The 27,738-nt window shown below is 41.8% G+C and overlaps 2 protein-coding genes across 9 annotated transcripts in view; one reads left to right on the top strand and one right to left on the bottom strand.

The window, feature by feature from the left end:
• Window positions 1-2,734, top strand: part of HERC1 (HECT and RLD domain containing E3 ubiquitin protein ligase family member 1) — a 193,207-nt gene extending 190,473 nt beyond the window's left edge. For all 8 annotated transcript variants that reach the window (XM_068275796.1, XM_068275797.1, XM_068275795.1 and 5 more), the window contains exon 79: window positions 2,135-2,734. In XM_068275796.1, the coding sequence (XP_068131897.1) occupies window positions 2,135-2,320 (186 nt within the window). In that variant the 3' untranslated portion in view covers window positions 2,321-2,734. The remainder of the gene's footprint in view (window positions 1-2,134) is intronic.
• A 2,024-nt stretch (window positions 2,735-4,758) lies between these two features.
• Window positions 4,759-15,797, bottom strand: FBXL22 (F-box and leucine rich repeat protein 22). Its single transcript, XM_068272593.1, has 3 exons — window positions 15,749-15,797; window positions 14,042-14,473; window positions 4,759-7,508 (listed from the first exon to the last, which is right to left on the bottom strand). The coding sequence occupies exons 2-3, from the start codon at window positions 14,392-14,394 to the stop codon at window positions 7,154-7,156; spliced, it is 708 nt and encodes a 235-aa protein (XP_068128694.1). The 5' UTR covers window positions 14,395-14,473; window positions 15,749-15,797; the 3' UTR covers window positions 4,759-7,153.
• Window positions 15,798-27,738: the final 11,941 nt, after the last annotated feature.

Raw genomic sequence — 27,738 nt, 5'->3', positions numbered from 1 at the left:
AGTCACTTCCTTAATTTGTTTTAGCAATACTGATTCTTATTGTCTGACTATATATTTCCCCCAAGCATTAGAATGTTGAAAACCATTCTCTTATTACATTGTATGACTGCAGTCCTTGGTCAGAGCCACAATTTAGATTATTTTTAAAGAGCTGGTGACTTATATTTTACTGGGTTGTCATGTTAACACTTTGTTATTGTTCAGGTGGTTGAGGTCTTCCCATTGGCCTGTGTATGCAAGGGTTAAGTCAACCGCCACCTCCCTTCAGTTGTGTTCCATGCTGCTCTCCAGCTTCTTACACTTCTGCCTTCTAAATCGGAACTTCCGCTGTATAGGCAGAAGTGTAAGAAGCTAGAGAGCAGCCTAGAACGCATTGAAAGAGAGGCAGTGGCCAAAGTGAGTTAACACTTGCTTACACAGCCCTAAATCTAATGCAATATTAGAATGTCCTATTTTTATTTTAGCTTTTTTACATAAGTGTAGTTACACTGCACATTGCGCCTACTGGCTGAGCAAACTCAGGTGCCGCAATGTCTTTTTACTATTCAAGTTTTCTCCTAAGAGATAATTTTTCATCTTCTGTTTAACCTCTTTTGGCACCAACAGGCTCAGGCCCCTTATGCCTAGTACACACCATACAATTTTCTGTAATTAGAATATTTTCTGTAATTAGATTATTTTCTGTAAAGTACTGGTAGAGACTGGTCATTATCTCTGGTGCATTGTCTTCTGGTTATCTCCTGCTGAGTAGAACAATGCTTAATTGCTAGGCAGATAGATGGTTAGGTAACTAATTTCCAACATGATAGAAATGATCTATCTGGCAGGAAAATCTAACAGAAAATTGTATGGTGTGTACTAACTAGGCAGGACCAGAGCTTTTTAATTTTTTTTTTTTTTTTACTTCACAATCACTGTGATTGGCTCACAGTGATCATGCTGTCGGGAGCCTATGAAATCTGCTCTTGACGGAGGTACGGAACTCGGCAGCTGAGTTTTGTGCCAGCAGTAACTCTATTGCATCCCTTGGGAAGCCACCAGTGCAGCACAGTTTTAACTACATGCAGTCCTGAAACAGTTAAAACAACTTTTCAGCACTCTGAAGATGAAAAAAGTACCAAAATGTAGGTGAAAAAATACTGTCAAATCACTCTGAGTATTTTCTTGGTTGCTGGTGGCTTAAACGGGCATTACATTAACCACTTGCCAACCGCACACTCATACCGTGCGGCGGCAAAGTGGTAGCTGGAGGACCAGCGACTCACATCTGCGTCGCCAGGTGCCTCCCTAATTAATCAGGAAAGGCCGTTTCCTGTTACATCACAGAGCGGGTCTCCGTGAATAGCCTGCGAGCCGCTGATCGCGGCTCGCAGACTTAATGTAAACGCAGGAGACGTTTGTCTCCTTTGTTTACATTGAACGGCTCTGCTGCTACAGCAGTGCCGTAAGGCAGATCGGCGATCAGCGGCCGGGGAGCGCCGCCATGTGACAGAGGACAGCCTGTCACAGGCTGCACAGGACGGATAGCGTCCTGTGCAGCCCCGATCACCAGGGGTGAGAGGGAAGGGGGAATTTCGCCGCGGAGGGGGGCTTTGAGGTGATCCCCCCCCCCCCCGCAACACCCAGACAGGCAGGAGCAATCAGACCCCCCCCCCCCCCCTGCACATCATCCCCATAGGGGGGAAACAAGGGGGGGCGATCTGATCGCTCTGCCTGCAACCTGATCTGTGCTGGGGGCTGCAGAGTCCACCCAGCACAGATCATAAAAAACCACGCTGGTCCTTAAGGGGGGGTAAAGGCTGAGTCCTCAAGTGGTTAAAGAGATATGAAAATATCACCTAGGAGAAAACTTATAAGAAAATGTGCATTGGATCAGGCCCTGTGTCTTTATTTGACTGATCAGCCCTATACAAAGTATGTGCAGCCTGGTTTCAGAATGCTTCCATTCTACTTCTTTATACTACATAGTTTTGTATTTTCTCATATTCTGCATAGTCAATATGTACCTTTCAGAACATCAGCCTCAGGTGGGCTGCAGAAAAATTCACTTTGAGGTTATGGTTTACTTGTAATACAAGAGAGACAAGGCTCACTTCATTTCATATGTACATTGACTATCTCCTGTCATCTGCAGCCTCACGACAGTCTGCCTACCTCACAGACGTGCTTTTTCCAACTCCGGCTCCCACCATACTCTAGTCAGCCAGTGATGGCCGAACGTCTGCGCTATGCAATCAACAACTGCCGATCCATAGATATGGACAATTACATGCTGTCCCGCAACGTGGACAATGCTGAAGGATCTGACACAGACTACTGAGCTCCGCTTGTTCTCCGGCAGAGAAGGGGTTGATCTGACACCAGGCATTTTACAACATCTGCAATATTTTCTTTTAATAACAGAAAAAGAAAACTTTTATTTAATTTTCCCTCATGTCCTTGTGAATGAAAATGAAGTGAACTGGCCGTTTCCTCTGTCAGCTGAATATAAGCATAAGTTGCATGGAGAGCAGATTTTCTGTTGAGGGATGGGTAAGAGGCCAGGGCATTGGCGAGCTTATCCATATTACCCTGGTCAGTGCTGTACTTGAATATTGTACATTGGTGCACTTAATGTTCACCCAAAAGAACAGTTTTACATGATTATTCCTATTTATTTTGTTTTAATTTGCAAATTGCCTGTGCAGGATTAGTAATGCAGAAAAAAAAAAAATAAACCGACTGAAGAAGCTTGCTCCTGTTTTTAATTTACATCATAAATGCACAATTTTCACCTGAGAATGGGATAAAACTCCAAACAATAACGTGAAAGGAGATTGCTAGGAGCAGCGGTGTTGTCACCTTTGAGTAAGTGGGTCAGATGTGCAGATGTCTTCAAAACTTCTGTTAGACCCCAAATACACCACTTCAGTACATGCTATATATCTGTCTGGGTTGGGCAAACAGCATTTGGCTCATTTTACACCGTCAGATCATCAATGCCCAGCCGGAGCGGATAGTGCAGTGTCCACTTCGATGGTGTGTTGTGATGGAGTCCGGAGCAGATGTGTTTCCACCACAGTCTTTTGTGGAAACCACATCCACTGTACAGAATTATCATGCGGATTGGATTTTTGCTTTGTGGATGGATCTTAATTATAGCATAGGATTCATTTACTGTCTCTTTTTGAGATCCTACAAAACGAACATTTAGCATTGCAGTGTGAACCCAGCATTGCAGGCATATGAATTTCAGAGTCAGGGGATTATTACTCATGATCACTGTGAAAAATAGATTGTTAGCATTCTAATTAGTATTTTTATGAGCTAGTATAAGTTTGGGCATCAGGGAGTTTCACAAGGAAAGAGGTCAACATTAAAGTGAGAAAATTAAAGGGGTTCTGTGGGGGTTGTGGAAGAGAAAAACTGACACTTACCTTGGGCTTCTATCAGCCCCGTGCAGCGGTAATGTCCCACGCCGTCCTGCTCCCATCCGCCGTTCCCCGCAGCCGGCACCGGGCTATTATTCGTCTGACATACAGACGAATAATGCGCGTTGCCGTGCCTCCGCTCGCGTCATCTGAGGCTTACTGCGCAGGCGCAGTACAACGGAGCCTTGTACTGCGCTTGCGCAGTAAGCTTCCGATGACGCAGGCGGAAGCGAGCGGGTGCGCGGCCACTCTAGCGCAGCCGCAGTTGGATCCCATGCCGCTTAGACCGGGGCCGGCGGCGGAGAACGGCAGATGGGAGGAGGACGGCGTGGGACATTACCGCTGCACGGGGCTGATAGAAGCCCAGGGTAAGTGTCCGTTTTTTCTCTTGCACAACCCCCACAGAACCCCTTTAAGGATTGACATTAAGAGGGGAGTGTAGGGTCCAGTATTATGAAGGGTTTATTGTTGAGGGGAAGCTTAGGGGTAGGTATCAGGAACATGGCTAATGTTATGAAGGAGGTTAGAAATAGGTGTGGGGATGTGTGTCTAAAAAAAAAAACATGGATGGCTGGAGATACTGGAGTACCAAAGCTGTCAAATACCAGTGTACATTAACTTTCAAAGACTGGATGCTATTACCTCTTTGTGGACAAAGGCTTGCTCCGTTATTCACAGTTATGACTAGCCATAGACTGCTTAAAGGGAACCTTAACTGTTGTAAAAAAAAAAAAAAAAAGTTTAACTTATCTGGGGCTTTTACCGGCCCCCTGCAGACCTCCTGTGCCCGCTCTGAAACAAACCAGTCCTCTTGTCCCCCACAGCGAGCCAGTTTTTTTTCTGGTGACAGGCTAGTCGGCAGGCCACTACACCTGCGTGCCCTGACAGCGCACATCCTCGATCACGCTCCTGTCACCATCCTGCGCAGGGCGCATGCACAGTACATCATAAGCAAGCACAGGGTGGCAAAGGGAGCGTGATCGAGGAAACGTGCGGCCAGAGGATTGCTTTGTACCAAGGCGGGCACAGGATGACAGCAGGGAGCCGGTAGAAGCGCCAGGTAAGTTAAACTCCTTTAAGGTTCCCTTTAAAAATAAACCAGTCATCTGATCAACACTGAAACTTTGAATCTAAAGAGGTGGTCAGTGGGATGCAAATAATTTTGTACTGTTTGTAGCCTGAAATAGGGATAATCCTTTTTAGCAGGTAGTGAAGCTGCCTGGTCCAGTTCCAAGTTGGATGGAATCTGCATGCAAGTCAAAATGTATTAATCTTCAGAGATGCTCAATGAGATAAATAAGGGAGTGTGGCCATTGACTTCTACTAAAAATGTTAATTTTACATCATTCTGGAACTGCTAATCATTTTGATATGTAGTTTACATGTTTAGCAGACTCTAGCCCCTAGTCTCCTGCCAGTAGGTACAGTGGTTACCTTCATACACATTTTTATTTTATAGGTGCAAGTGTAATACTCTAAAGCATACATTCTCATTTTATTAGAAATGTAAAAAGCCAACCTGACAAATCAATCAAATGCATTTAACAGTCCTACAGATCACTATAAGATAATAATAACTTTGGAATGTGAAATTATGCAGTAGGCAAATGTCAAAGCTGACTACAAAAATAGACCTAGATTTACTGTCTGTTAAATGCAGTAAGTGAAGAACTGAAGTGTTGTGGAAGATTAGAAGTCAGCAGCCAACCAGAATGTTTCTAGTGCTAGGTCGAATGACTTGGGCTGAAATGAAGCTGAAAAGACAGCTTGATTAGTTGAGTGAAAAAGGCAAATTATACAAAGGAAAAATGTACCTTTTAACATGAATACTGAAAATTAATAACTGGGGGGGCATTTTTAATTTATTGTAAGATTTCAACGCCCAAAATAGTATGTGTTGGCAAGTTAACTTTTCCTATCATTTACAAAAGCCTAGAAAAGAAAGTGGTTTGGAGGTTGTGATTTTTCTTTCCTATTAAACAATGCCAGTTGCCTGACAATCAGCAGGACAGTCAGACAATATGCTTTGTATAAAGGAAATTTGAATGGCAGCCTCCATATTCTTTGCACTAAACTGTTACTACTTTTTAAACCCCTTCTGACCGCAGTTGCATTGAAGACAAACTAAACATGAGGTGGCGCTTACCTCCTGGCAGCTACTTGTAGGGTTCATTGGGGTGTATTCACTAAACTGCAGTATTTAAAATAACATACATAGTTTTCCTGCACGATGAGTAGAGCAAAATGCAATACACCTTATTTATTGTGCAGTAAGACTTAACACACATTCTGATTACCTCATTTTAGGGAATATACCCATTCAGCCTTATTAAGCAGCAGTGTTCTGTATTTGGAAGGGATTTGGAGTGGAGCGGGCAACTGCACTGTGCCAGGAGAGGAAGATATAGTGATAACCTCCGTACCTTCCTATTTCTGCTGAACTGAACTCTAGATTTGAAGCAGGCAGGGTCTTCTCTAGAGTCCACCTGCAAGAGTTCTGTATTGACATTTTAGCTTATAGTACCTAATGTAATACTAGATGGGTATACCTGAGACATAATGACAAACTGTACATGATACAAATGGCTGGCACATCAAGTAGTTTCAATGCTTAAAAAAAAATTCTTTAACAGTGGAATTGCGCTACTCCTTAATGAGAATCCTTAATGAGAAAAAAATCCCTATCTTTATACCAGTATTTGCTTATCTGAAAAGGAAATATGGAAAGCTACTACTTCAGCTTAATTATTGACTAACCTGTTTATTTGGTGCACTACTTTCTAGTGCAGAATTGAAACCATTTGGGATCTTTACAACTCGATGCCAAAGAAATATTGGGAAACCCCCAGGTAGACAAATGGGGAAATGTACCATGCAGCAAGGCGTGATGGGCAGCTAGCACCACCTATGCTGTACATAATAGTTATCTGAAGAAACAGAGGTTGGCCACCATTACATACGTACCCCTTGGAAGTGTATGTGGGCCAGAAAGTTACCAGGAGTCTTTACAATATTATGGACTTTAGAACAGTTATCACTAAAAATGTATTACTAGGCGGAAATGTAATACCAGCTTCACCAGCATTTAAAGGGAATGTCCAGGATGATTAAAAAACAAATATCTACTTGCCTAGGGCTTGCTCCAGCCCCTGGCAGCCAACCTGTGCCCTTGCCATGGCTCCCGGTCCAGATGCCAACCTTGCCAGGTTAGCATCTCCTTGCACTTCAGCGTGCAGCTTCCGTAGTTGCACTGACGTCATCCGGACTGTACTGCGCCTACGCAGTACAGTCCGGAGCGCAGTACAGTCCGGATGACGTCAGCGCAACTCGAGCCACACTGAAGCACAGGAGATATTTTGTACCGGTGGTGACCCTCCGCCACCGGTGGGGAGTGGAGCTGCGGCAAGGGCACAGGACGGCTTGCCAGGGGCTGGAGGAAGCCCCAGGTAAGTAGATTTTTGCTTTTTAATCACCTCGCCCCTTATCTTTAAGCAAATTGTCAAAAACTAGCTGAATGAAAATGTTTTTTAAAAGGTTGCAATGATTTCTCAGAGGAGCCATTTAACAATTTGCTCCACCCAGTGATTATACTTCAATTTTGGGTGGGCAGGAAAAAAAAATCCTTTAGCTACCATGTTTCTTTATTATTTCCAGGGGCATCTGATCTATAGTGTGATCTGTGGCTCAATTCCCCTCCACAAAGTCTGAATAAAAAGTAAAGCATATTTCAAGGTGCATCACCATTAAACTTGCACTATCCAGACTATTCTCCTTGGTGTCCTCTTTATAGTCCTGCTTTCTATAGGTAGCCTGTCGGTGAACATTTCTGCACTCCGGTCTGCTTGTAGTGCTATTCCGGAGCAGCCGTCCTGCACCTGTGACAGGCCGTGTTGTGTTATGTTTCTGCAGAAGTTTACATGGAGAGTATGGAGACGTCTGCACAGTACAGGAACCATAGTCAGCATCCTGTCAGTCACGCCAGAGCAGTTCTCCAGCTGTAGACTCTGAAGGTCTGGACAGTGTTGCATTATGTGGATAAGCGTTTCATCAGTAACATGGGCGCAGCCAGATAGGGTCAGTGTCCGAAGGTTGGAGCACCTACAAAACAAACCAGTAGTTAATTCATTCTATCATCTGCAATGCTAATGTCCACTGTTTTACCAAAAATGAAAATGTAAGCAGTATACCTAGCTGGTAAATGGAATAAGCACAATCCCTGAGGATAACTTAAAAAAAAAAAGCATGGTTATGTTTTTGGTTCACAATGGTCACTTGTATAAAACATGCATTAAAGACTGTACATAGACTTTAATGCAAAACCTGCTACAGCCTATACAATCCTATGGACCTGTTCAGTGAGTTAGGCAGAATTATTCTGCATCGCAAATTATACACTGAGCAGGGCCTTATTCTTTAGTTATTTGTATACCTTTAGACAAGTAAGTATTTTCGCAATAAAAGGTGTACCTATATTTTCACTTTCTCAAAAGCTTTAAATGTCCTTTTTAAAGGAATATTTAAAGAGACACTGAAGCGAAAAAAAATATGATATAATGAATTGGTTGTGTACTATGAATAATTACTAGAAGATTAGCAGCAAAGAAAATGTTCTCATATTTTTATTTTCAGGTATATAGTGTTTTTTCTAACATTGCATCACTCTATAATATGTGCAGATTACACAACACTCAGCATTCAAAATGAGTCTTTCAGAGCAGTCTGTGAAGTAATGAACTCTCCTCTAGCAGAGGAAAAGTAAACCGTTCAATTACAGTTGAGATAATAAAAGTCAGATAACAGCCCTCTCCAGGACTAAGTTAGTCGGAGAGCTTAATAGCTTTTTTGCATAGAGATAACAACTGGAGTTTCTCAACTCTTCCTGTACTGGAAACAATTAGACTGATATATCTGATCTTAATGTTTTTTTTCTTAGCTGTACTACACATACAAATCATACTATCATCATTTTTTTTTCGCTTCAGTGTCTCTTTAAGTAAAAAAAAAAATTTAACTGGGGCTTCTTGCAGCCTCCTGGAGTCCTATGCCCACATTGTCCTCCTGATTTCCTCCAGCCAGCAGCTGTGACCCCTGCAAAGCTGGCCTGTTGCCGGCTACTGTGCATGCGCGGCCCTGATCGCGCTCCTACGGCTGGCAGCGCTCTGTAGCAGTAGCGATGTTCATGTACTGTGCAAGCACAAAATGATCTTGGCTGCAAGAGTGTGATCAGGGTGTGCACGGCTGCACAGTTCTAAATTATTTCTTCATGGTTTTTCCAATGTGTCAACTGTTATCTGGTGTAAATCTGAAGACTGACAAAAATGACTGTCTGCTGAATATACTAGAGCGGTATCACAGTTGCTGCTGCTCCATTTCTAAGCATTATGGGAGCTGAGTATCTCAGAAGAGCTAAGTATTTCTTATGAGCTAGAGCCTGACACTGAAACAAAAATAAAAACTTGTGATATAATTAATTGTATGGATAACAAATAGAATAGTAGCAAAGAAAAGAGTCTTGTATTTTTATTTTGTTATACAGCTTTTATTTTATTTTGTTATACAGCTTTTATTTTATTTTTTTAACAACATTGCATCATTCTCTAATATTTGCAGTTTACAAACTACACCCTCCATGAAACAGAGCAGAGCTAATGACTCTAAACTTCTCTGCAGTAAAACCTTATCTGAACTTGTATTTCACTGTTTCTCTGATATACAAGTGCTTCAGAAGTTAGCATTGCTCTCTAACTAAATTAGTCAGAGCTCAGAGACACTCTTTTGCATAGATAACAAGTGAAGATTCTTAAAGCGGATCTGAGATAAACTAACTATAACAAGTAACGTGTCTATTTATCTTATCTAAAGTTTAGATAGTGTACACAGCAAATCTAGCTGCAAACCGCTTTAATAAAAAATGATTGATTATTCCTGTGATACAATGACAGCAGCCATGTTGTTTGTAAACATTACACAGAGGCAGGCTTATCTGTATCTGTGAAAAAAAAACCTAATCTCCCCTCCTCCCCTCTGCCTCTGAAATCTCTGGCTAGTAATACCTCCACCTCCTCCTGCCCAGACTGAGCTCCCATGATCCCTTGCTACTGTCTGAAAGTACCTTGGCTCTCTGAAAACCTGTGGGCGTGGCTTCTTTAGTTTATAGGGAATTAGAGTATTAAAACCAGGGAAGGTCGTAGTCAGCCAACTTCGCTACTCTGGAACTATGCGTAGTTTTACGCAATTACGCTTCGCCAAACTACGGCTTCGAAATCAAATATTCGCTTTGTATGCATTTTGTAGAATACGCGTTAAAATACGCAATTACGCGTAGTGTATGCGGATGCTTATGCCTGTATGCAGAAAATTTTATGCATTAATTCCTCTTTAGATGCTTATCCCAGGAGCTCTTCTATGCATACATTCCCCTTTCCAATGCGTAAATTTGTAAGCATACAAACAGTGGCGTAGCTAAGGAGCTGTGGGCCCTGATGCAAGTTTTACAATGGGGCCCCCTAAGCACTCTATACATAACAATTGATACAGCGCACCAAAACCTAACAATGGCAACTACAGTGTCAGAGGTGCAAGAAGGGGATGGGGACCAGTTTGTTAATGATTACCACTATTCAAAGCATCTATATAAGTGATTATTATGAGCACAGGACCAATAGAAAGCTAATAACGTAGTTGAGGGAGGGCCCTTTGGGGCCCCTCTGGCCCAAGGGCCCCGATGTGGTCGCTACCTCTGCACCCCCTATTGCTACGCCCCTGCATACAAACGTACACAGAAAAATAGACGCGAGTAATGCATACGTAGTTCACTACGCAATACACATGTTAACTATGCATAGTAAACTACGCGTAGCGGTACTTTGCTACGCGTAAATTCGTAAGCGTAGTTCTGCAACTTCACCTACGAACTAGGATGCGTAGATGTAAACTACGATGCGTAAATTCGCACTGGCGTAGTTTCTGCTCATCCCTGATTAAAACAAAAGTATTTGGCTTGAGGAATGCCCTATAAACAATAGGAAAGGAACACAATTATGCAATGAGTAAAAGTTCATCTCAGATCCACTAACTCTTCCTGTACTGGAAACAATGAGACTTATATCTGTGCTACTACTGCTATGTTCTATTTATTAGCTGTACTACACATACAATTCATTATATAAGTATTTTCACGTCAGATTCCCTTTAACTTTACTCAGACATTAGTGCTGTGATTGTTTGTATAGAGTTGTCATTGCAGCAGCAGAGGAGACAACCATGTTTCCTTGAGAGATAAAGCGTTCCAGTATATATTCAAAATTACTATGTACAGAGGGGGCATTCCATTAGGTCCTATTCACAGTGGGACTTTGCGGTGTGATTGAAACGGACTCATTGTAATGCAGAGTTGCACTGCAATATGTTCTCAGTGCGTCCAGTGCAATGTTGCATAACATGCAGTGTACCTTTTTTGTTCCATTGTGTTCCTGCTTTTACAGGGAACAGAACACCGCTCTCATCCAAGGCACCGCCCATGCGAGCAGGAGTGAGGCACCAGATGATAAGATTACTAGATACACAAATGCTACACCTGGCAGCCTAGACTTCACACAGGCACTAAACAACTCTCTCCTGACCACCTAATGCCAATCGTTTGGCAGCGGGAGGGTGGTGCCCCCAGGACTACCTAACACCATTTGGCGTCAAGTCTTGAGGGCAGAGATTAGCGGTGAATGCACGTGCATGCCTGCTGAGTGGTAGAGTGGAGCTCCGAGATTAGCCAGCGATCACGGCTAGCTGGCTGTTAGAAATAAAAAAAAATTATATATTTCGGTTGTACAGCAATGTGATCTAGCGCAGCGCTGTACCAGGGACAGCTTAGTGACAAAGCTGTCCCCTCGAGTGGCTCACAATGTGATCCCCTCTCATAGGCTGAATTCCTATGAGAAGGGTATCAGTGATTGGATCTTGGGAGGGATGTAAATTAACCACTTAATGTCAAGCTGACTTATAAAAACGTCCTGCTAGAGCCTCTTAATGGCTCCAGGACGTTTTTATAATTCAGACAGTGCACGCTTCCGCACACGCGTGGTCCTGCGTGTGCACATGCATTCCCGTGCATGTAAAAAAAAAAAAAATGAACACACTTATTTCCAAATACTATATTGTCACCATACTTTGTACTGGGGACATAATTAAAATCCTGTGATAACCAGAAAAAATAGGCAGATAAAATGTGTGGGTTTTATGTACAGTAGCAGTGTTTATATTAAAACTGTAGGGGAAGAAATTGGAGAATGTATTTATTTCCCTTGTTTTTCCCTTCAAAATGCATAGAAAATAAAGTAAATACTGAAAACAAATATCAACACCAAAAATCCCAATTGGTGGTGAAAAAAAAACCAAGATATACTTTCATTGTGATTAATAGTGATTAACCACTTGACACCCACAGTGCTAACACCCCCCCCAACCCCCTAAAAACCAGGCCATTTTTTTTCAGTACTAGGCTGTGCAGGCTTTTCAGCCTCCTGCACAGCCCAGCTATGGAGCCCAGCGATCGGACTCGCCTCCTTTTTTTTTGTCTCTAAGGGCTCATTTCCACTATCGCGAATTCGCATGCGTTTTTCGCATGCAAATTCACATAGCAATACAAGTGAATGGGACTGTTTCCACTTGTCAGGATTCCTTTGCGTTTTTCTGTGCAGAAAAAATTCGCATGGCAGAGCCATCAGAATTCGCATACCGCATACCGCTATGCGAATCGCATACAATGTATTTAATAGGAAATTCGCATGAAGTTTGGGTATGCGAATTTTCATGCGAATTTTCATGCGAATTCGCATAGAAACAATGGAAAAGCACACCAGCACTGCCATGGTTAAATTCGCATACATCGTCATCCATGCGAATTCGCGTGCTAATACGCATGAAAATTCGCATGGACCCGCATGCGAATTTCGCATCCGCATGCGAATTTTTACCGCGGCGATTCGCACCGCACAAGTGGAAATGCAGCCTCAGGAGACATGCCGCCGGAGGGGTCCGATCGCTACAGCAGTTTGTTTAAATATTTTTTTCACAGCCTCTGAGGCTCTTTCTCCCTCCCCTCTGCCATCAGAATTGGAACAGGACGGCGATCCGTCCTGTTCCGCCTCTCAGTCATCAGCCTATGAGAGGACGGTGCTCCCCGGCCAATCAGAGGCCGGGGATTGCCGATCTTGTACAGTGCTGTCAGGGGACCGCAGCGCTGTACAGTTGTAAACAAAGGAGATTTCTTTCCCCTTTCGTTTACAAACAGCCTGCTATCCGCGGTCGGCGGCTTGCAGGCTAATCACGAAACTCCGTTCCGTGAAGTGGCAGGGAACGATCGCGCATGCGCGTGGCTGTTTCCTGTGAAACTGCAACCCCAGGATTTGACGCCAATTTGCGTTAGGTGGTCTTCAAGTAGTTAAGCTATTGGCAAATGAAAGGAATGAGCACTGAGAAGGAGAAAATTGCTCTTGTCCGTTAGGGTAAAAACGCCTTTGGGGTGAAGTGGTTAAAAAAAAAAAATTGCATCAGCAATTGGATGCTACCAGTGATGAGCGACAGATTACTAATAGATGAAATGCAAATGGGTTTCATTTCGGATTTCATCCGGATAATTAATGCACCTGAGCAGCTGGGGGGAGAAGGGGGTTAAACTTACCCAGAAGCTGGGGGGGGGGGGGGGGCGTGTGTAAGCCTGTGGTCCTCAAGTGGTTTCTTTACATCTTAGTAACATTGACTCCCATAATAATAAAAAATCAAGTCAGTCTGCTCTAGCCTCCTAAAAGAAAAAAGGGCCAGGAACTGCTGAAATGCAGGATTACTCCACAGAAGTGGCGCATACTGTATATTGTGCAAGGAGAAATAATTTACATTTTTAATCCTGTGATAGTGCCATCTAAATCAGTCACCCGGAGCAAGTATACCGGTCAGGCCTCTGCATACATAGGGTGTTGCTTAGGAAACCTTATAGATGACCAGCATTACAGTTAGGAAACTGGCATTTTAAAGCCCCCTCTACACCATACAATTCCACACGCAATCGATCGAATTCGGTTGGATCAATTAAATCTGACATGTTTGATCAGGATTTGATTGGTCATGTGGTCGATTTTGCATTTGACAACTATGAAAAATCGACCACACTACCGATCAAATCCTGATCGGACATGTTGGATTTAATTGATCCAATTTAATTCGATCAATCGCATGTGGAATTGTATGGTGTAGAGAGGGCTTTAGGAGAGCATACACCATAGCTCCCTAAAGACAAGTGAACTCTTATCAGACTGCTGGATGCTTGAGATAAACAGATCAGTTTAGTGTTCATTTCCTTTAGTACTACGCTTTGCTGTAGTTCATGTCTGTCACGTTGGGAACAAACTAACTTGCTGCATAGTTAATATTTATTAATGAATGAATATCTCTATACTACCTATACACATTTGTAGATTCAGTAACAAAGATGGATTAGCAAGTGTACAAAATATGAATGTGTCAGTAGCTGTTACAGAGCTAAACATGTTGACCAAAAAATGACAGTAGAATTCCCATATAAGGTATTCTAGAATAGTTGTCACTGCTGCATGCATGTTTATAGTCTGTGTTATTATTACCTTTTGGAGACCTGCAGCAGGAAGTCGCTGACTGTGTTCCGGTGGTGGCTGCACATGGATTTCTGTAGTGTGGTTTTCACCCAATCCTCAATATTGCAGATTTTCACTCTGCTAGAATACCAGCAAATGGACAGTGATTTCAGGGCTGGCCCCAATACAAAATTCTTTTTAGTAAGCTCGGATGGAGAACTAAACTTCAGTATCATCCACAGTGAGGGCTCCTGGAAAACGTCCATCAGTTTGTGACACGTTTGGGATAAGCATTTCCTACTGTCCTTGTCCAGGAAGGAAAACAAGTGCAGGAGGCATTCACGGTTCAGATCTGTGATCGCTGCAGGAGCAACAGCTGGCATGGTGCTGGAAGACTGACACCCTTCTAGATCCAAACAGTGTCTTGTTCTCCGTGTTCAGAGTATGGAAGCTTGGGAGAGACTGCCAAAGTATGAAGTGCAGATTGTCTCACTGTGCTTATGTTATCAGGCATACAATTTCATTGCTGTAGATAACTCATAATTAATATTCATAATTAAAACTAAGTACATAACAGCCTGCCAAAACATTTAATCAGAAGCGGGTATGTTTAGGACTGCCATTTTTACTTTATTATGTATTTGCTGTCTGTATTCCAGTTAGAGCTTTCCCATCACTTTGTATCAAGCTACAGAGGAAATAACTACATGCCAATTGAAAAACATTAATATAATGGGGAAAGGTTATGACCTCTCTTATTGTGAGACATACATATTTCCTACTTTGTCCCTGGCAACAGAAAGCCAGACCCTGAGGCCACATACACACATCAGACCATAGTCTTTGGAAAATGAAAGATCACAGACCTATTTTACCCCCTTCCATGTAGTATGAGAGCCATACCTTCAGTCTTTTCTATGGAGCTGAACTCCCCATCAGAAAAAAAATCTTTGCAAGATGCTGCACACAAAGATGCTGTAGACATTCAAAAGATCAGTATCTGCAAAAGATCTGTTCCTGCAAAAGGCATTCATTCATTCACACTGTAGGGAGCAGGGAAGCTGGCCAGCATCATTGTTTAAATTATTTTTCAGGAATATCTTTATAAAGAATAAAAGCCTTGCTAAGAATCCCCTATGAAGAGATGGACTAGTCCAAAACCTGTCACTTCTGTCAGATTTCTACTACCTACTGTAAGTGACAGCAACATAGGAGAAAAGTAATTTATGGCTCATTTTACTCTGGAAAAAAATGTACTACTTATTTGTATATGTTTGCACATATTTTAAATTGTACAGTTTTTCGCTGTAATGCCCCCTTAAAACTTCCACGATTACGAATTTTTGAAAAAAATTAGCAGCTATTTACCGCCAAATTGTCAGCGATTGCTAGCACTTTTGAAAACGCTAGTGTAATAATAATTATATGGCAGTGATCTCACTGCTGTGGTCACCAGTGATTTGCAGTAAATACAAACACAGTGCATGCAGTGGTTTTTCATGATTTTAGAGTGATCAAAGCACAAGAGCAATGTGCATCCTAAAAGGTACATTTATATTACAAGGCATTCAGGTTACAATTCAGTTATTTTGTTATGCTTTGCCAAAATGACAGAACAGTGCAAGGGCACAGTGCATCTTCCAATCTGATTAATGTGCTGGAATCAAATAAAGGTTTCAATTTAGGAATTTAAAATAATTTTTGTGCAAAAAAAATAAATAAAAGTTTGAGACTTACCAGTTTCAAAGGCCTATGCAGACTGACAGTGTGATGTGTTGTGTAGCCAGAGCACTAGATTTAAGGGTGAGGACATATATGGCAGAGACCACAGGGCAGCTGTCAGGTTATATATAGCCACACATATCAGCTCTTCAGAAAAACGCAATCTAATGTGCCCTTAGCAGAAAGTGTGTATGTAATAGCTAACACAAAACAGATCAGGGGTAATGCAAATATATACACAGGTATAGAAACTTTATATTTCTAATGCAACAGTAAAGTATATATCAACTGACATGATATATTTTGCATTACGATGTTGATTGGACAATATGGCTTCCCTTTCGGACAGAAGACTATCTGAATTCAGACTTTATACACATGCAGTAATAGAGACAACATAATTTATCCCTACTGGGGCATGTCCCAGCTCAGGGGAGGATAACAGGGGCAAACGCAGGATTTTTAAGGGGGGGGTTCCTGAAAGGTCCAGAAGCACGTATGTCCCCGAGTGCTTCCGAATACAGGTGGCTCCATACTGCCCATGCACAAAAGTGCGCTGGCGTATTACGGAGCTGCCTATCTTGGAAAGTACTCAAGGACACAAGTGTTTCTGAGGGCTTCTGGTAGCAGCAAATGTGAACGGGGTACAGCGCTGGAACAACTCCCCAAGAGAGGAACAGGAGATAGACTTAGTTTGGACAATTCAGTGGAATATGCTACATAGTTTCACATAGCGCAAGCGATAGCCATATGATGCAGGGATATATGCATCTGCGGAAGATGTCGGCGCTACATAAATACTAAATAATAATATTTTGTCTCACCAGGATTGCACTTTTATTTAGCTTTCCTGTAAGACAAGAACACACAGTCAGCTCTAGGGGAAGAGGGAAACAAAGGTGGATCAGGGAGGGCTGGTGCACACCAAGAGTGCTTCTGAGCGTTTTTCAAATCAACATGATTTGAAAAGCGCTTGGCTAATGTTACCCTATGAGGGTGTTCTCACAGCAGCGTTGTGATTTTTTCAAAATCGCAGGTATACTGCATGTAGTATGTTTTTGAGCAATTCATTCAAAAATCGCTCTGAAAATCACTTCACAAAATCACACTCACAAATCGCTAGCGATTGCTATTGTCATTTTGGCGTTGCACTAGCCCAGAGAGAGGAGTGGAGAAATTGAGAATTGCCTGAGATGGAGCAGAGAACTAATCTGTATTGAAGTCCCACATCACACAGGCTACTTGCCTGTAATCGGACTCCTGTCCCTGTCAGTCTCTCACACAAGTCAGAAAGAAGCCCTCCTGGAGTCTAGGGACTGTCAAAAACTTTTCAGCTTGTTATCCACACCTTATCCACACATGCTTGGAAGAACAAAGAGAAATCGAGAGCCCAATATGGTGTAGTATTGTTAAGTTGGTTGTGGTTTAAAACAAAATATTAAGATATACTCACAAACATGGGTTACCCATAGGCAACCACTTCAAATGCAGGTGGGGAGTATTAGAACCTGACCCCACTCAGGTTATTAAGATGTCGCTCTCTGTAGATAGGAAACGGGGTATCACCCCTCCACCGAGGGTGGAATCAAGATTTCAGCAAGGCTTGGTGTACAGAGGCGCCAGAGTAGAATAAAAATGTTTAAAAACCGTCTAAAAGAGGGGGATGTTCAGGTGGACTTACCTCCCTCAAAAATATAGAACTCAATTGAGTCACAATATATCAATACAAAAAAACGTTTTATTTAACTCCACTTAGTGCAACGCGTTTCGCAGGTGTGGTCCTGCTTCATCAGGCAAACAGGAGTATAACTATAAAACAAACAGAAATATATACAAACATAATGACCCATAGAAATAGCTTAAAGTAAAAGGCGCAGTATAAAAACATGAGAAGACACGGTTAAATTGTAACATTTTTGTTCGCAGTGTAGTAAAACTCGCTCTATGTCTAAAAATCGCCTCTAATTAATCATAAAATATCCACAAGAATCCAAAATGTAAACAAAAGTTAGTAAATCTCCATAATTGTCCATTGATATGTTAAAGTTCATCAGCTTCTAGATTAAAGGATAGTCAGTTTAGTGAGTATAACATATAGTACTATTTTATGGCCCTAGAGCTAACTCGCAAGAAAAATTGCTAACAGTCTATATTGATATAAAAAAAATAAAATTAAAATTTCAACACCTCAGCAAGAGTGACTTACCTCAATGGGTCTAGATGCAGAAGTGAGCGCCTCTGTGTAGATGTATGAGGAGGCTCTGCTTATATAGGGAGTGTAGTTGCACTAATTGATCCTAATGAACCAATCAAAAACTGCCATGTCAGCAAGGTGTGTCAATAGAGGCACACCTGGAAGTGGTCATGAGGCAGGAATGCATACATGGACATTAAGAAAGCATGGTAGCCTAGTGGCTAGCACTCTCGCCCTGCAAGTGCTGGGTCCCTGGTTCTATTCCCAGCCAAGTTAACATCCAGTATTAGTTGTTAAAATAAATATCATATTACACTGGAAGAGTATATACATTAACAGCATTTTTTTGTGGTAATCAGGTAACAGTGTCACCATCTAGTGGTGAAAGTATATATGATTGCCCAGGTTATGTGCAGATAGCAATGCTGGAAAAATTGTAATAAGTGCTCTGAATTTGATAAAGACAACATAGGAATCAAACACAAGTTAACATAGCAATTATAAAAATTATAAAAATATATATATATATAAAAATAAATAAATAAATAAATAAATTAAATAAATATATATATAAAATATTATTAAACAGATTAAATGGGTGGAGTTAAGATCATAAATTGAATAAGTAAAAGAGAGGACCATTAAAATAGTAAAAAAAATTGTGAGTACTAAAAATCAGGTTTTTATAGAATTATGTGGGAGGTTGGATCAGAAGATTTTCTCAAGAACCTCATTTAACCCCATGGGTACTAAGGTCTTCAGAATTTGGATCCAGTACATCTCCCTATGCCGCAATGTCTCAAAAGCATTGGTGGTATTGGTGGGTAGGGCTTCTATTAGGGTGATCGTGAACAGGTGGGGTTTTTTTTGGTGATGGGTACCAAAGTGGCGGGACACGCTGTGCAGTGCGTAGTTGTTGATTATATTTCTCTTGTGTTGCCCAATGCGGCTCCTGGTGGTCTGGGTAGTACGTCCGATATATTGTAATTTACACGGGCATGAAATTAGATAGATTACATTCCTTGTTTCACATGTTATAGTCTGTTTTATTGTATACTGGGTATTGGTTATGACTGATTGGAAAGTATCTGTTTGAGTAATGAAGGTGCAAGCCTGGCAACGGGGCTTTTTGCAGGTATAAGATCCTGGGCGTGTGGTAGATTGTCCTGGGGTGGTGGAAGGGGGGTTCTTTAATCTACTTGGGGCTAGTAAATTTCGGAGGTTGGGGGCTCTCCTAAAGGTTAATGTGGGATTCTTGGGAATGGTTTTCCCTAGATAAGGGTCCTGTAGCAGTATTTCCCATCTGGAATTGAGTATGGTTCTGATGCTCTTATGTTGGGAGCTGAATTTTGTAATGAATCTTGGAAAGAGGGCAGAGGAGGTGGTTGTATGGGTGGGTTGTGATGTGGATGGTGGGTTGGGGATGGTGGCTCTTTGTTTGGCATCTCTGATTAGTTTACGTGGATATTGACGTTCTCTGAATTTTTCTGTAAGTGTTTTTGATTGTTCGTTGTAATCTTTCCTGTCTGTGCAGTTGCGAAATATTCGTCTGTATTGGCTATATGGAGTGTTGGTGGTCCAGGGGCGGTGATGATGACTGTCAAAATCAATGTAATTATTAGCATCGACTTTCTTGAAGTGTGTTTTGGTCTTGATGATATTTGAATCGATAAACAGGATGAGATCGAGGTATTCTATGGAAGTGTGACTGTATTGGGAGGTAAATTGTAGTCCCGCCGGGTTTATATTCAAAAATTCTACAAAATGTGTTATGAGTGATGGATCGCCTTGCCAAATGAATATCAGGTCATCAATGTATCGACGGTAGAAAATTATATTGGAAGAGAAGGGATGGTTATGGGTGAATTTTAAATGCTCTAAATAGCCCATTGCTAAGTTGGCATAGGAGGGTGCGAAAGAACTTCCCATAGCTGTACCTGTTTGTTGATGATAAAATCTATCTGAAAAAGCAAAAGTATTATGTTTCAATATGAACTCAGCACAACCAATCAAAAAGGCTTGTTGTGCAGTTGGCATGTTGGGGTTGTTCCTTAAAAAGAATTCTAGTGCTGTAAGTCCAAAGGGGTGCGGTATATTGGTATATAAGGAGGTCACATCGCAAGTCAACCATATGTAATTGGATTGCCAGTTGATATCTTTCAGTAGATGGATGAGATGTTGTGAATCTTTTAAGTATGAGGGGAGGGTCTGTACGTGGGTTTGTAGGTGTTTGTCTAGGAACCGGGATAGATTACTGGTAACTGATTCTATTCCGGAGATGATTGGTCGACCTGGTGGTTTGTTAAGTGTTTTGTGGATTTTAGGTAAGTAATAGAAAAACGGTATCTTGGGGTGTTGGTTAATGATAAATGCTCTTTCATTTTTAGTTAAAATGCCGTTGAGGTATGCTGTATTGATAAAAGTTTTTAGTTTGTTGTTATATTCCAGGGTAGGGTCATAGTCGAGGGGTGTGTAATGGTCGGTATTGTTGAGTAGTCTAAATGATTCTTCTAGGTAATCAGATTTATTGAGCAGGACCACTCCTCCGCCCTTATCTGCTGGTTTTTTTTGACTTGAATGCCTATATACGGAAACTGACATTAAAGCGGCATTTTGCCATAAAAAAACAATCTGTTCCTGATCCCGATACAGCCCTTATCATCACTAACAGTAATCTATCCCGGTTCCTAGACAAACACCTACAAACCCACGTACAGACCCTCCCCTCATACTTAAAAGATTCACAACATCTCATCCATCTACTGAAAGATATCAACTGGCAATCCAATTACATATGGTTGACTTGCGATGTGACCTCCTTATATACCAATATACCGCACCCCTTTGGACTTACAGCACTAGAATTCTTTTTAAGGAACAACCCCAACATGCCAACTGCACAACAAGCCTTTTTGATTGGTTGTGCTGAGTTCATATTGAAACATAATACTTTTGCTTTTTCAGATAGATTTTATCATCAACAAACAGGTACAGCTATGGGAAGTTCTTTCGCACCCTCCTATGCCAACTTAGCAATGGGCTATTTAGAGCATTTAAAATTCACCCATAACCATCCCTTCTCTTCCAATATAATTTTCTACCGTCGATACATTGATGACCTGATATTCATTTGGCAAGGCGATCCATCACTCATAACACATTTTGTAGAATTTTTGAATATAAACCCGGCGGGACTACAATTTACCTCCCAATACAGTCACACTTCCATAGAATACCTCGATCTCATCCTGTTTATCGATTCAAATATCATCAAGACCAAAACACACTTCAAGAAAGTCGATGCTAATAATTACATTCATCTTGACAGTCATCATCACCGCCCCTGGACCACCAACACTCCATATAGCCAATACAGACGAATATTTCGCAACTGCACAGACAGGAAAGATTACAACGAACAATCAAAAACACTTACAGAAAAATTCAGAGAACGTCAATATCCACGTAAACTAATCAGAGATGCCAAACAAAGAGCCACCATCCCCAACCCACCATCCACATCACAACCCACCCATACAACCACCTCCTCTGCCCTCTTTCCAAGATTCATTACAAAATTCAGCTCCCAACATAAGAGCATCAGAACCATACTCAATTCCAGATGGGAAATACTGCTACAGGACCCTTATCTAGGGAAAACCATTCCCAAGAATCCCACATTAACCTTTAGGAGAGCCCCCAACCTCCGAAATTTACTAGCCCCAAGTAGATTAAAGAACCCCCCTTCCACCACCCCAGGACAATCTACCACACGCCCAGGATCTTATACCTGCAAAAAGCCCCGTTGCCAGGCTTGCACCTTCATTACTCAAACAGATACTTTCCAATCAGTCATAACCAATACCCAGTATACAATAAAACAGACTATAACATGTGAAACAAGGAATGTAATCTATCTAATTTCATGCCCGTGTAAATTACAATATATCGGACGTACTACCCAGACCACCAGGAGCCGCATTGGGCAACACAAGAGAAATATAATCAACAACTACGCACTGCACAGCGTGTCCCGCCACTTTGGTACCCATCACCAAAAAAACCCCCACCTGTTCACGATCACCCTAATAGAAGCCCTACCCACCAATACCACCAATGCTTTTGAGACATTGCGGCATAGGGAGATGTACTGGATCCAAATTCTGAAGACCTTAGTACCCATGGGGTTAAATGAGGTTCTTGAGAAAATCTTCTGATCCAACCTCCCACATAATTCTATAAAAACCTGATTTTTAGTACTCACAATTTTTTTTACTATTTTAATGGTCCTCTCTTTTACTTATTCAATTTATGATCTTAACTCCACCCATTTAATCTGTTTAATAATATTTTATATATATATTTATTTATTTTATTTATATATTTTTATTTTTATTTTTTTTATATATATATATATTTTTATAATTTTTATAATTGCTATGTTAACTTGTGTTTGATTCCTATGTTGTCTTTATCAAATTCAGAGCACTTATTACAATTTTTCCAGCATTGCTATCTGCACATAACCTGGGCAATCATATATACTTTCACCACTAGATGGTGACACTGTTACCTGATTACCACAAAAAAATGCTGTTAATGTATATACTCTTCCAGTGTAATATGATATTTATTTTAACAACTAATACTGGATGTTAACTTGGCTGGGAATAGAACCAGGGACCCAGCACTTGCAGGGCGAGAGTGCTAGCCACTAGGCTACCATGCTTTCTTAATGTCCATGTATGCATTCCTGCCTCATGACCACTTCCAGGTGTGCCTCTATTGACACACCTTGCTGACATGGCAGTTTTTGATTGGTTCATTAGGATCAATTAGTGCAACTACACTCCCTATATAAGCAGAGCCTCCTCATACATCTACACAGAGGCGCTCACTTCTGCATCTAGACCCATTGAGGTAAGTCACTCTTGCTGAGGTGTTGAAATTTTAATTTTATTTTTTTTATATCAATATAGACTGTTAGCAATTTTTCTTGCGAGTTAGCTCTAGGGCCATAAAATAGTACTATATGTTATACTCACTAAACTGACTATCCTTTAATCTAGAAGCTGATGAACTTTAACATATCAATGGACAATTATGGAGATTTACTAACTTTTGTTTACATTTTGGATTCTTGTGGATATTTTATGATTAATTAGAGGCGATTTTTAGACATAGAGCGAGTTTTACTACACTGCGAACAAAAATGTTACAATTTAACCGTGTCTTCTCATGTTTTTATACTGCGCCTTTTACTTTAAGCTATTTCTATGGGTCATTATGTTTGTATATATTTCTGTTTGTTTTATAGTTATACTCCTGTTTGCCTGATGAAGCAGGACCACACCTGCGAAACGCGTTGCACTAAGTGGAGTTAAATAAAACGTTTTTTTGTATTGATATATTGTGACTCAATTGAGTTCTATATTTTTGAGGGAGGTAAGTCCACCTGAACATCCCCCTCTTTTAGACGGTTTTTAAACATTTTTATTCTACTCTGGCGCCTCTGTACACCAAGCCTTATCCACACATGCAGTCATTATAACAATGGGGAGAGACCAGACAGATGTTTGCCCACAGACCCTGAGTCCAGGCAAGCTCTGCATCATGCTGTGCATATTTACCAGCTTGCCTGCACTCTAATTGCATCATGTCTGACACTTCTGTGCTGTGGAGAGTCCAGGACTCCATAATCATCACTGCAGGCTGCATCTTCTTGTGAGGGTTGTGAGGGAAGCTCGGGTGCCTCTCTCATTCTATTAGCTGGAGGGAGGCACCAGAAGTAAGAAGGGAGGGAGAATGAGGCTGTTTATATTATGCGGGCTTCCCTGGCTGAATACACAGCTCAGTGCAGGGGGGAGGTTCCAGACACCCGGAATAGCCCCCTGAGTTCGCCAGTGGATAAGGGCTGGTGACACCAGAGCAGTTTGTTTTTTTCCACAAATGCAAACTCCTGTCCAGCAGCATTTTTTAGATTTCTGAGGCGTTCTGCCTCAATGTTAAAGTATAAGAAAGTGGAAAAACGCTCTGAAAAACTTTAGATCAGAGCAGTTTTCCAGGCGTTTTTGTTACAGTAGCTGTTCAGTAACAGCTTTACTGTAACAATATATGAAATCTGCTACACAAAAATGCTCCAAAAAACACTAGGCATGTTTAGAAAACCTCTCTAAACATGCCTAAAATCCCTCTGAAAATCTGCTTCAAAAACCTCTAACGTTTTGCGAATCTGCTAGAGGTTTTTTGCTGTACACTGGCCCTAAGGCCTGGTGCACACCAAAAACCGCTAGCAGATTTGCAAAATGCTAGCAGATTTTGAAACGCTTTTTCAGCTAGCATTTTGCGGTTTTGTGAAGCGTTTTTGGTGTAGTAGATTTCATGTATTGTTACAGTAAAGCTGTTACTGAACAGCTACTGTAACAAAAACCCGCCTGGCAAACCGCTCTGAAGTGCCGTTTTTCAGAGCGGTTTGCGTTTTTCCTATACTTAACATTGAGGCAGAAACGCATCCGCAATCCAAAATCTGCAGCAGCCCGGGAGTATGCGTTTCTGCAAAACGCCTCCCGCTCTGGTGTGCACCAGCCCATTGAAATACATTACCCTAGCGGATCCGCACCCGCAAGCGGATCGCAAACCGCAGCAGAACCACTCTGGTGTGCACTAGGCCTATGAGAGTAATTGCTGGTTTGCACTGGTAGATAGCAAACAGGGGGGATTATGTTCCAGTTGGTTTGCAGGCAGAGAAAGGGTAAAATGCATGGGAAGATGGGTTTAAATCTGAATTACATACCAGATGGCTAAATGCACTACAGCACAGACAAAATAAATATCTGCCTTCCAATACAGTTAGGCCTGGTGCACACCAAAAACCGCTAGCAGATCCGCAAAATGCTAGCAGATTTTGAAACGCTTTTTCTTATTTTTCTGTAGTGTTTCACCTAGCATTTTGTGGTTTTGTTTAGCGGTTTTGGTGTAGTAGATTTCTTATATTGATACAGTAATGCTGTTACTGAACAGCTTCTGTAACAAAAACGCATGAAAAAACGCTCTGAACTGCCGTTTTTCAGAGCGGTTTGCGTTTTTCCTATACTTTACATTGGAGGCAGAAATGCCTCCGCAATCCAAAATCTGCAGCAGCCCGGGAGTATGCGTTTCTGCTAAACGCCTCCCGCTCTGGTGTACACCAGCCCATTGAAATACATTACCCAAGCGTTTCCACATCCGCAAGCTGATCGCAAAACGCTGCCGAACCGCTCTGGTGTGCCTTAGGCCTCATATTTGTTCAGCCAGTCACATGATTGAAAAGCGCACAGTACAGCCAGTAACATGAGCTTCTCTCTATCTGCATATGGTCCATACAGCCAGCATAAGTCCCATCTGCCATCCTGCTGCATTAATAATGTAAAGTAGTGTTTCTCAACATTGTAATAGAATATACCAATTTTTTAATAACCGTCTTGACCATAGCATGAGTTAAATCAACTCAAGTACCCCCTTTAGGAGAACTCCATAAATGGGTAAAAATGCTTTTCAAACAATCCTTGATGTTTTTAATTACAAATACTTATTAAAGTTAATTTATATTGGATTTGTCAGTGTTTTCATATCAAAACTTATAATAGAGATCCTATGACAACTTCAAGTACCCACTTGGGGTACACATGCAGCATGTTGAGAACTTAGGGTGTAGAGCAGAGGTGTCGAACTCCAGTTCATGAGGGCCAAATCCATACCAGTGTTTAGGATGAGCAGAAATGATATGTCAGCCTTCATATGCCTCTCACTTCAGGTGTCACCTTTCCTGATTTAGTTCCATCAATGAATTTGAACTTTTAAAAATGTGTGAGGACCTCAGCCCTTGAGGACTGGAGTTAGACAACCCTGGTCTAGAGGAGCAGCACAATTAGGCATCATTCTCTGCTTCTGTAATAAAGTGCTGTGCAATATGTAAGCCTGGAGCAGCCTTTCTCAACCTTTCTACCATGGAGGAACCCTGCAAATAACTTTTGGATCTCAAGGAACCCCTGCAAACAATTTTTTGGTCTCGAGGAACCCCTGCATTTATTTTGAAGGAGGCATGATCTTTAACCCTCTGGGCGCAACAATTGCATCACCCAGGAGGGGGCGCAGCACTTTTTTTTAAATTTTTTAAATCATGTAGCGAGCCCTGGGCTCGCTACATGATAGCCGCTGCGCAGCGGCATCCCCCCACCCACTCCGATCGCCTTTGGCGATCAGAGTAAGCAGGAAATCCCATTCAGAACGGGATTTCCTGCTGGGCTTCCCCGGTCGCCATGGCGACTGGGCAGGATGACGTCACGAACGTCAGAGGGCATCCCGATCCACCCCTCAGCGCTGCCTGGCACTGATTGGCCAGGCTGCGCAAGGGGTCGGGGAGGGGGGGGCTGCACGGCGGGTAGCGGCAGATCGGCGGCGATCGGAAGTTACACGCAGCTAGCAAAGTGCTAGCTGCGTGTAACAAAAAAGAATTATGCAAATTGGCCCACCAGGGCCTGAGAACTCCTCCTGCGCGACATACCCCGAGCTCAGCTCGGGATTATCGCCCAGGAGGTTAAAAGTATGTGTGGCTGTTTATTTCACTACCCCCATTACACTGCCACTCATACCATCTCCTGATGCTCCAATTTAGTGCTTCTTGTTACAGTACCACCTATTATAGTGTGCTCTATTATACTTCCCCCACGATGGGGTAAAATGCCAAGGAACCCCTGCAGAGTCCTCAAGGAACCCTGGGGTTCCAGGAAACCCTGGTTGAGAAAGCCTGGCCTAGAGTATCACATGATACATACCACATGAGAATAAGAGGCTAAGATCAATATACAGCTGCCTCATAGAAAATAATGCAAATAAAATTGTCAACACATTGTTTAACCTAAAATCACTGATACCATTGTAGGCTTAACAATGTGCATACACTCACCTAATCTTGATTGGCCAATTTTACCACTTCCATGTAGTAGGAGAGCTTGCTTACACTATTTGTTTAAAGTATTCAAAATCTGTTGGCCCTCAAATTACATGGAAATGGACAAATTGACCATTCAAGATTGGATGTGTGCCCACCATGAGTGCTTTAAGTACAGCCTTCCCCTTTGCATTGTGAAGTGCAGCTATTCAGAGTATTACATGAAGCTGGATAAAAGATTGAACACAGATCCTTTAACCTCCTTGGTGAAATTATTATTTCTGGATTTTAGGGTCTTTTCAGCACATTTCAGACCCTAAAATCAGAAAAACCAGCTACCGATGTCTGGATCCCCCAAGAGGTGACTAAAAACACCTGCTGTGCGCTATACTCTGCATTGAGCTCCTGGTGGCTAGCCCGAGCTTACTGCCAGGGAGGTCAAAGGACACCTCAAGTCAGAGGGATATGGAGACTAAATTTGCAACGCAAATTGCCTGGCTGTCCTGCTATCATCTGCCTCTAATTCTTTAAGCCACAGACCCTGAACAAGCATGCAGATCAGAGGTTTCTAACTGGATTAGCTATATGCTTGTTTCAAGTGTGTGATTCAGACACTACTGCAGCTAAAGAGATCAAGATGCTAAGCAATTGGTATGATTTAAAAGGAAATAAATATGTCAGCCTTCATATGCCTCTCACTTCAGGTGTCTAACCTCATTCCATAGTGCTACATATTAGGCTACATTCACTAAAGGCAGTTCCGAAAAATCATTTTGTTTGGTAAAATACCATAGTCGGTATTTTATACTTTTTTTTTTTTTTTTTTTACAAATTCACAAAAAAAGATTTTCTGCATCAGGCAGAAGTTTGGCAATTTACAGA

The sequence above is a fragment of the Hyperolius riggenbachi genome, chromosome 3 (assembly GCF_040937935.1).
Source record: "Hyperolius riggenbachi isolate aHypRig1 chromosome 3, aHypRig1.pri, whole genome shotgun sequence".
Classification (NCBI taxonomy): domain Eukaryota; kingdom Metazoa; phylum Chordata; class Amphibia; order Anura; family Hyperoliidae; genus Hyperolius; species Hyperolius riggenbachi.
The sequence above is the reverse complement of the archived record's forward strand: the minus strand, read 5'-3'. Positions and strand labels throughout refer to the sequence as shown.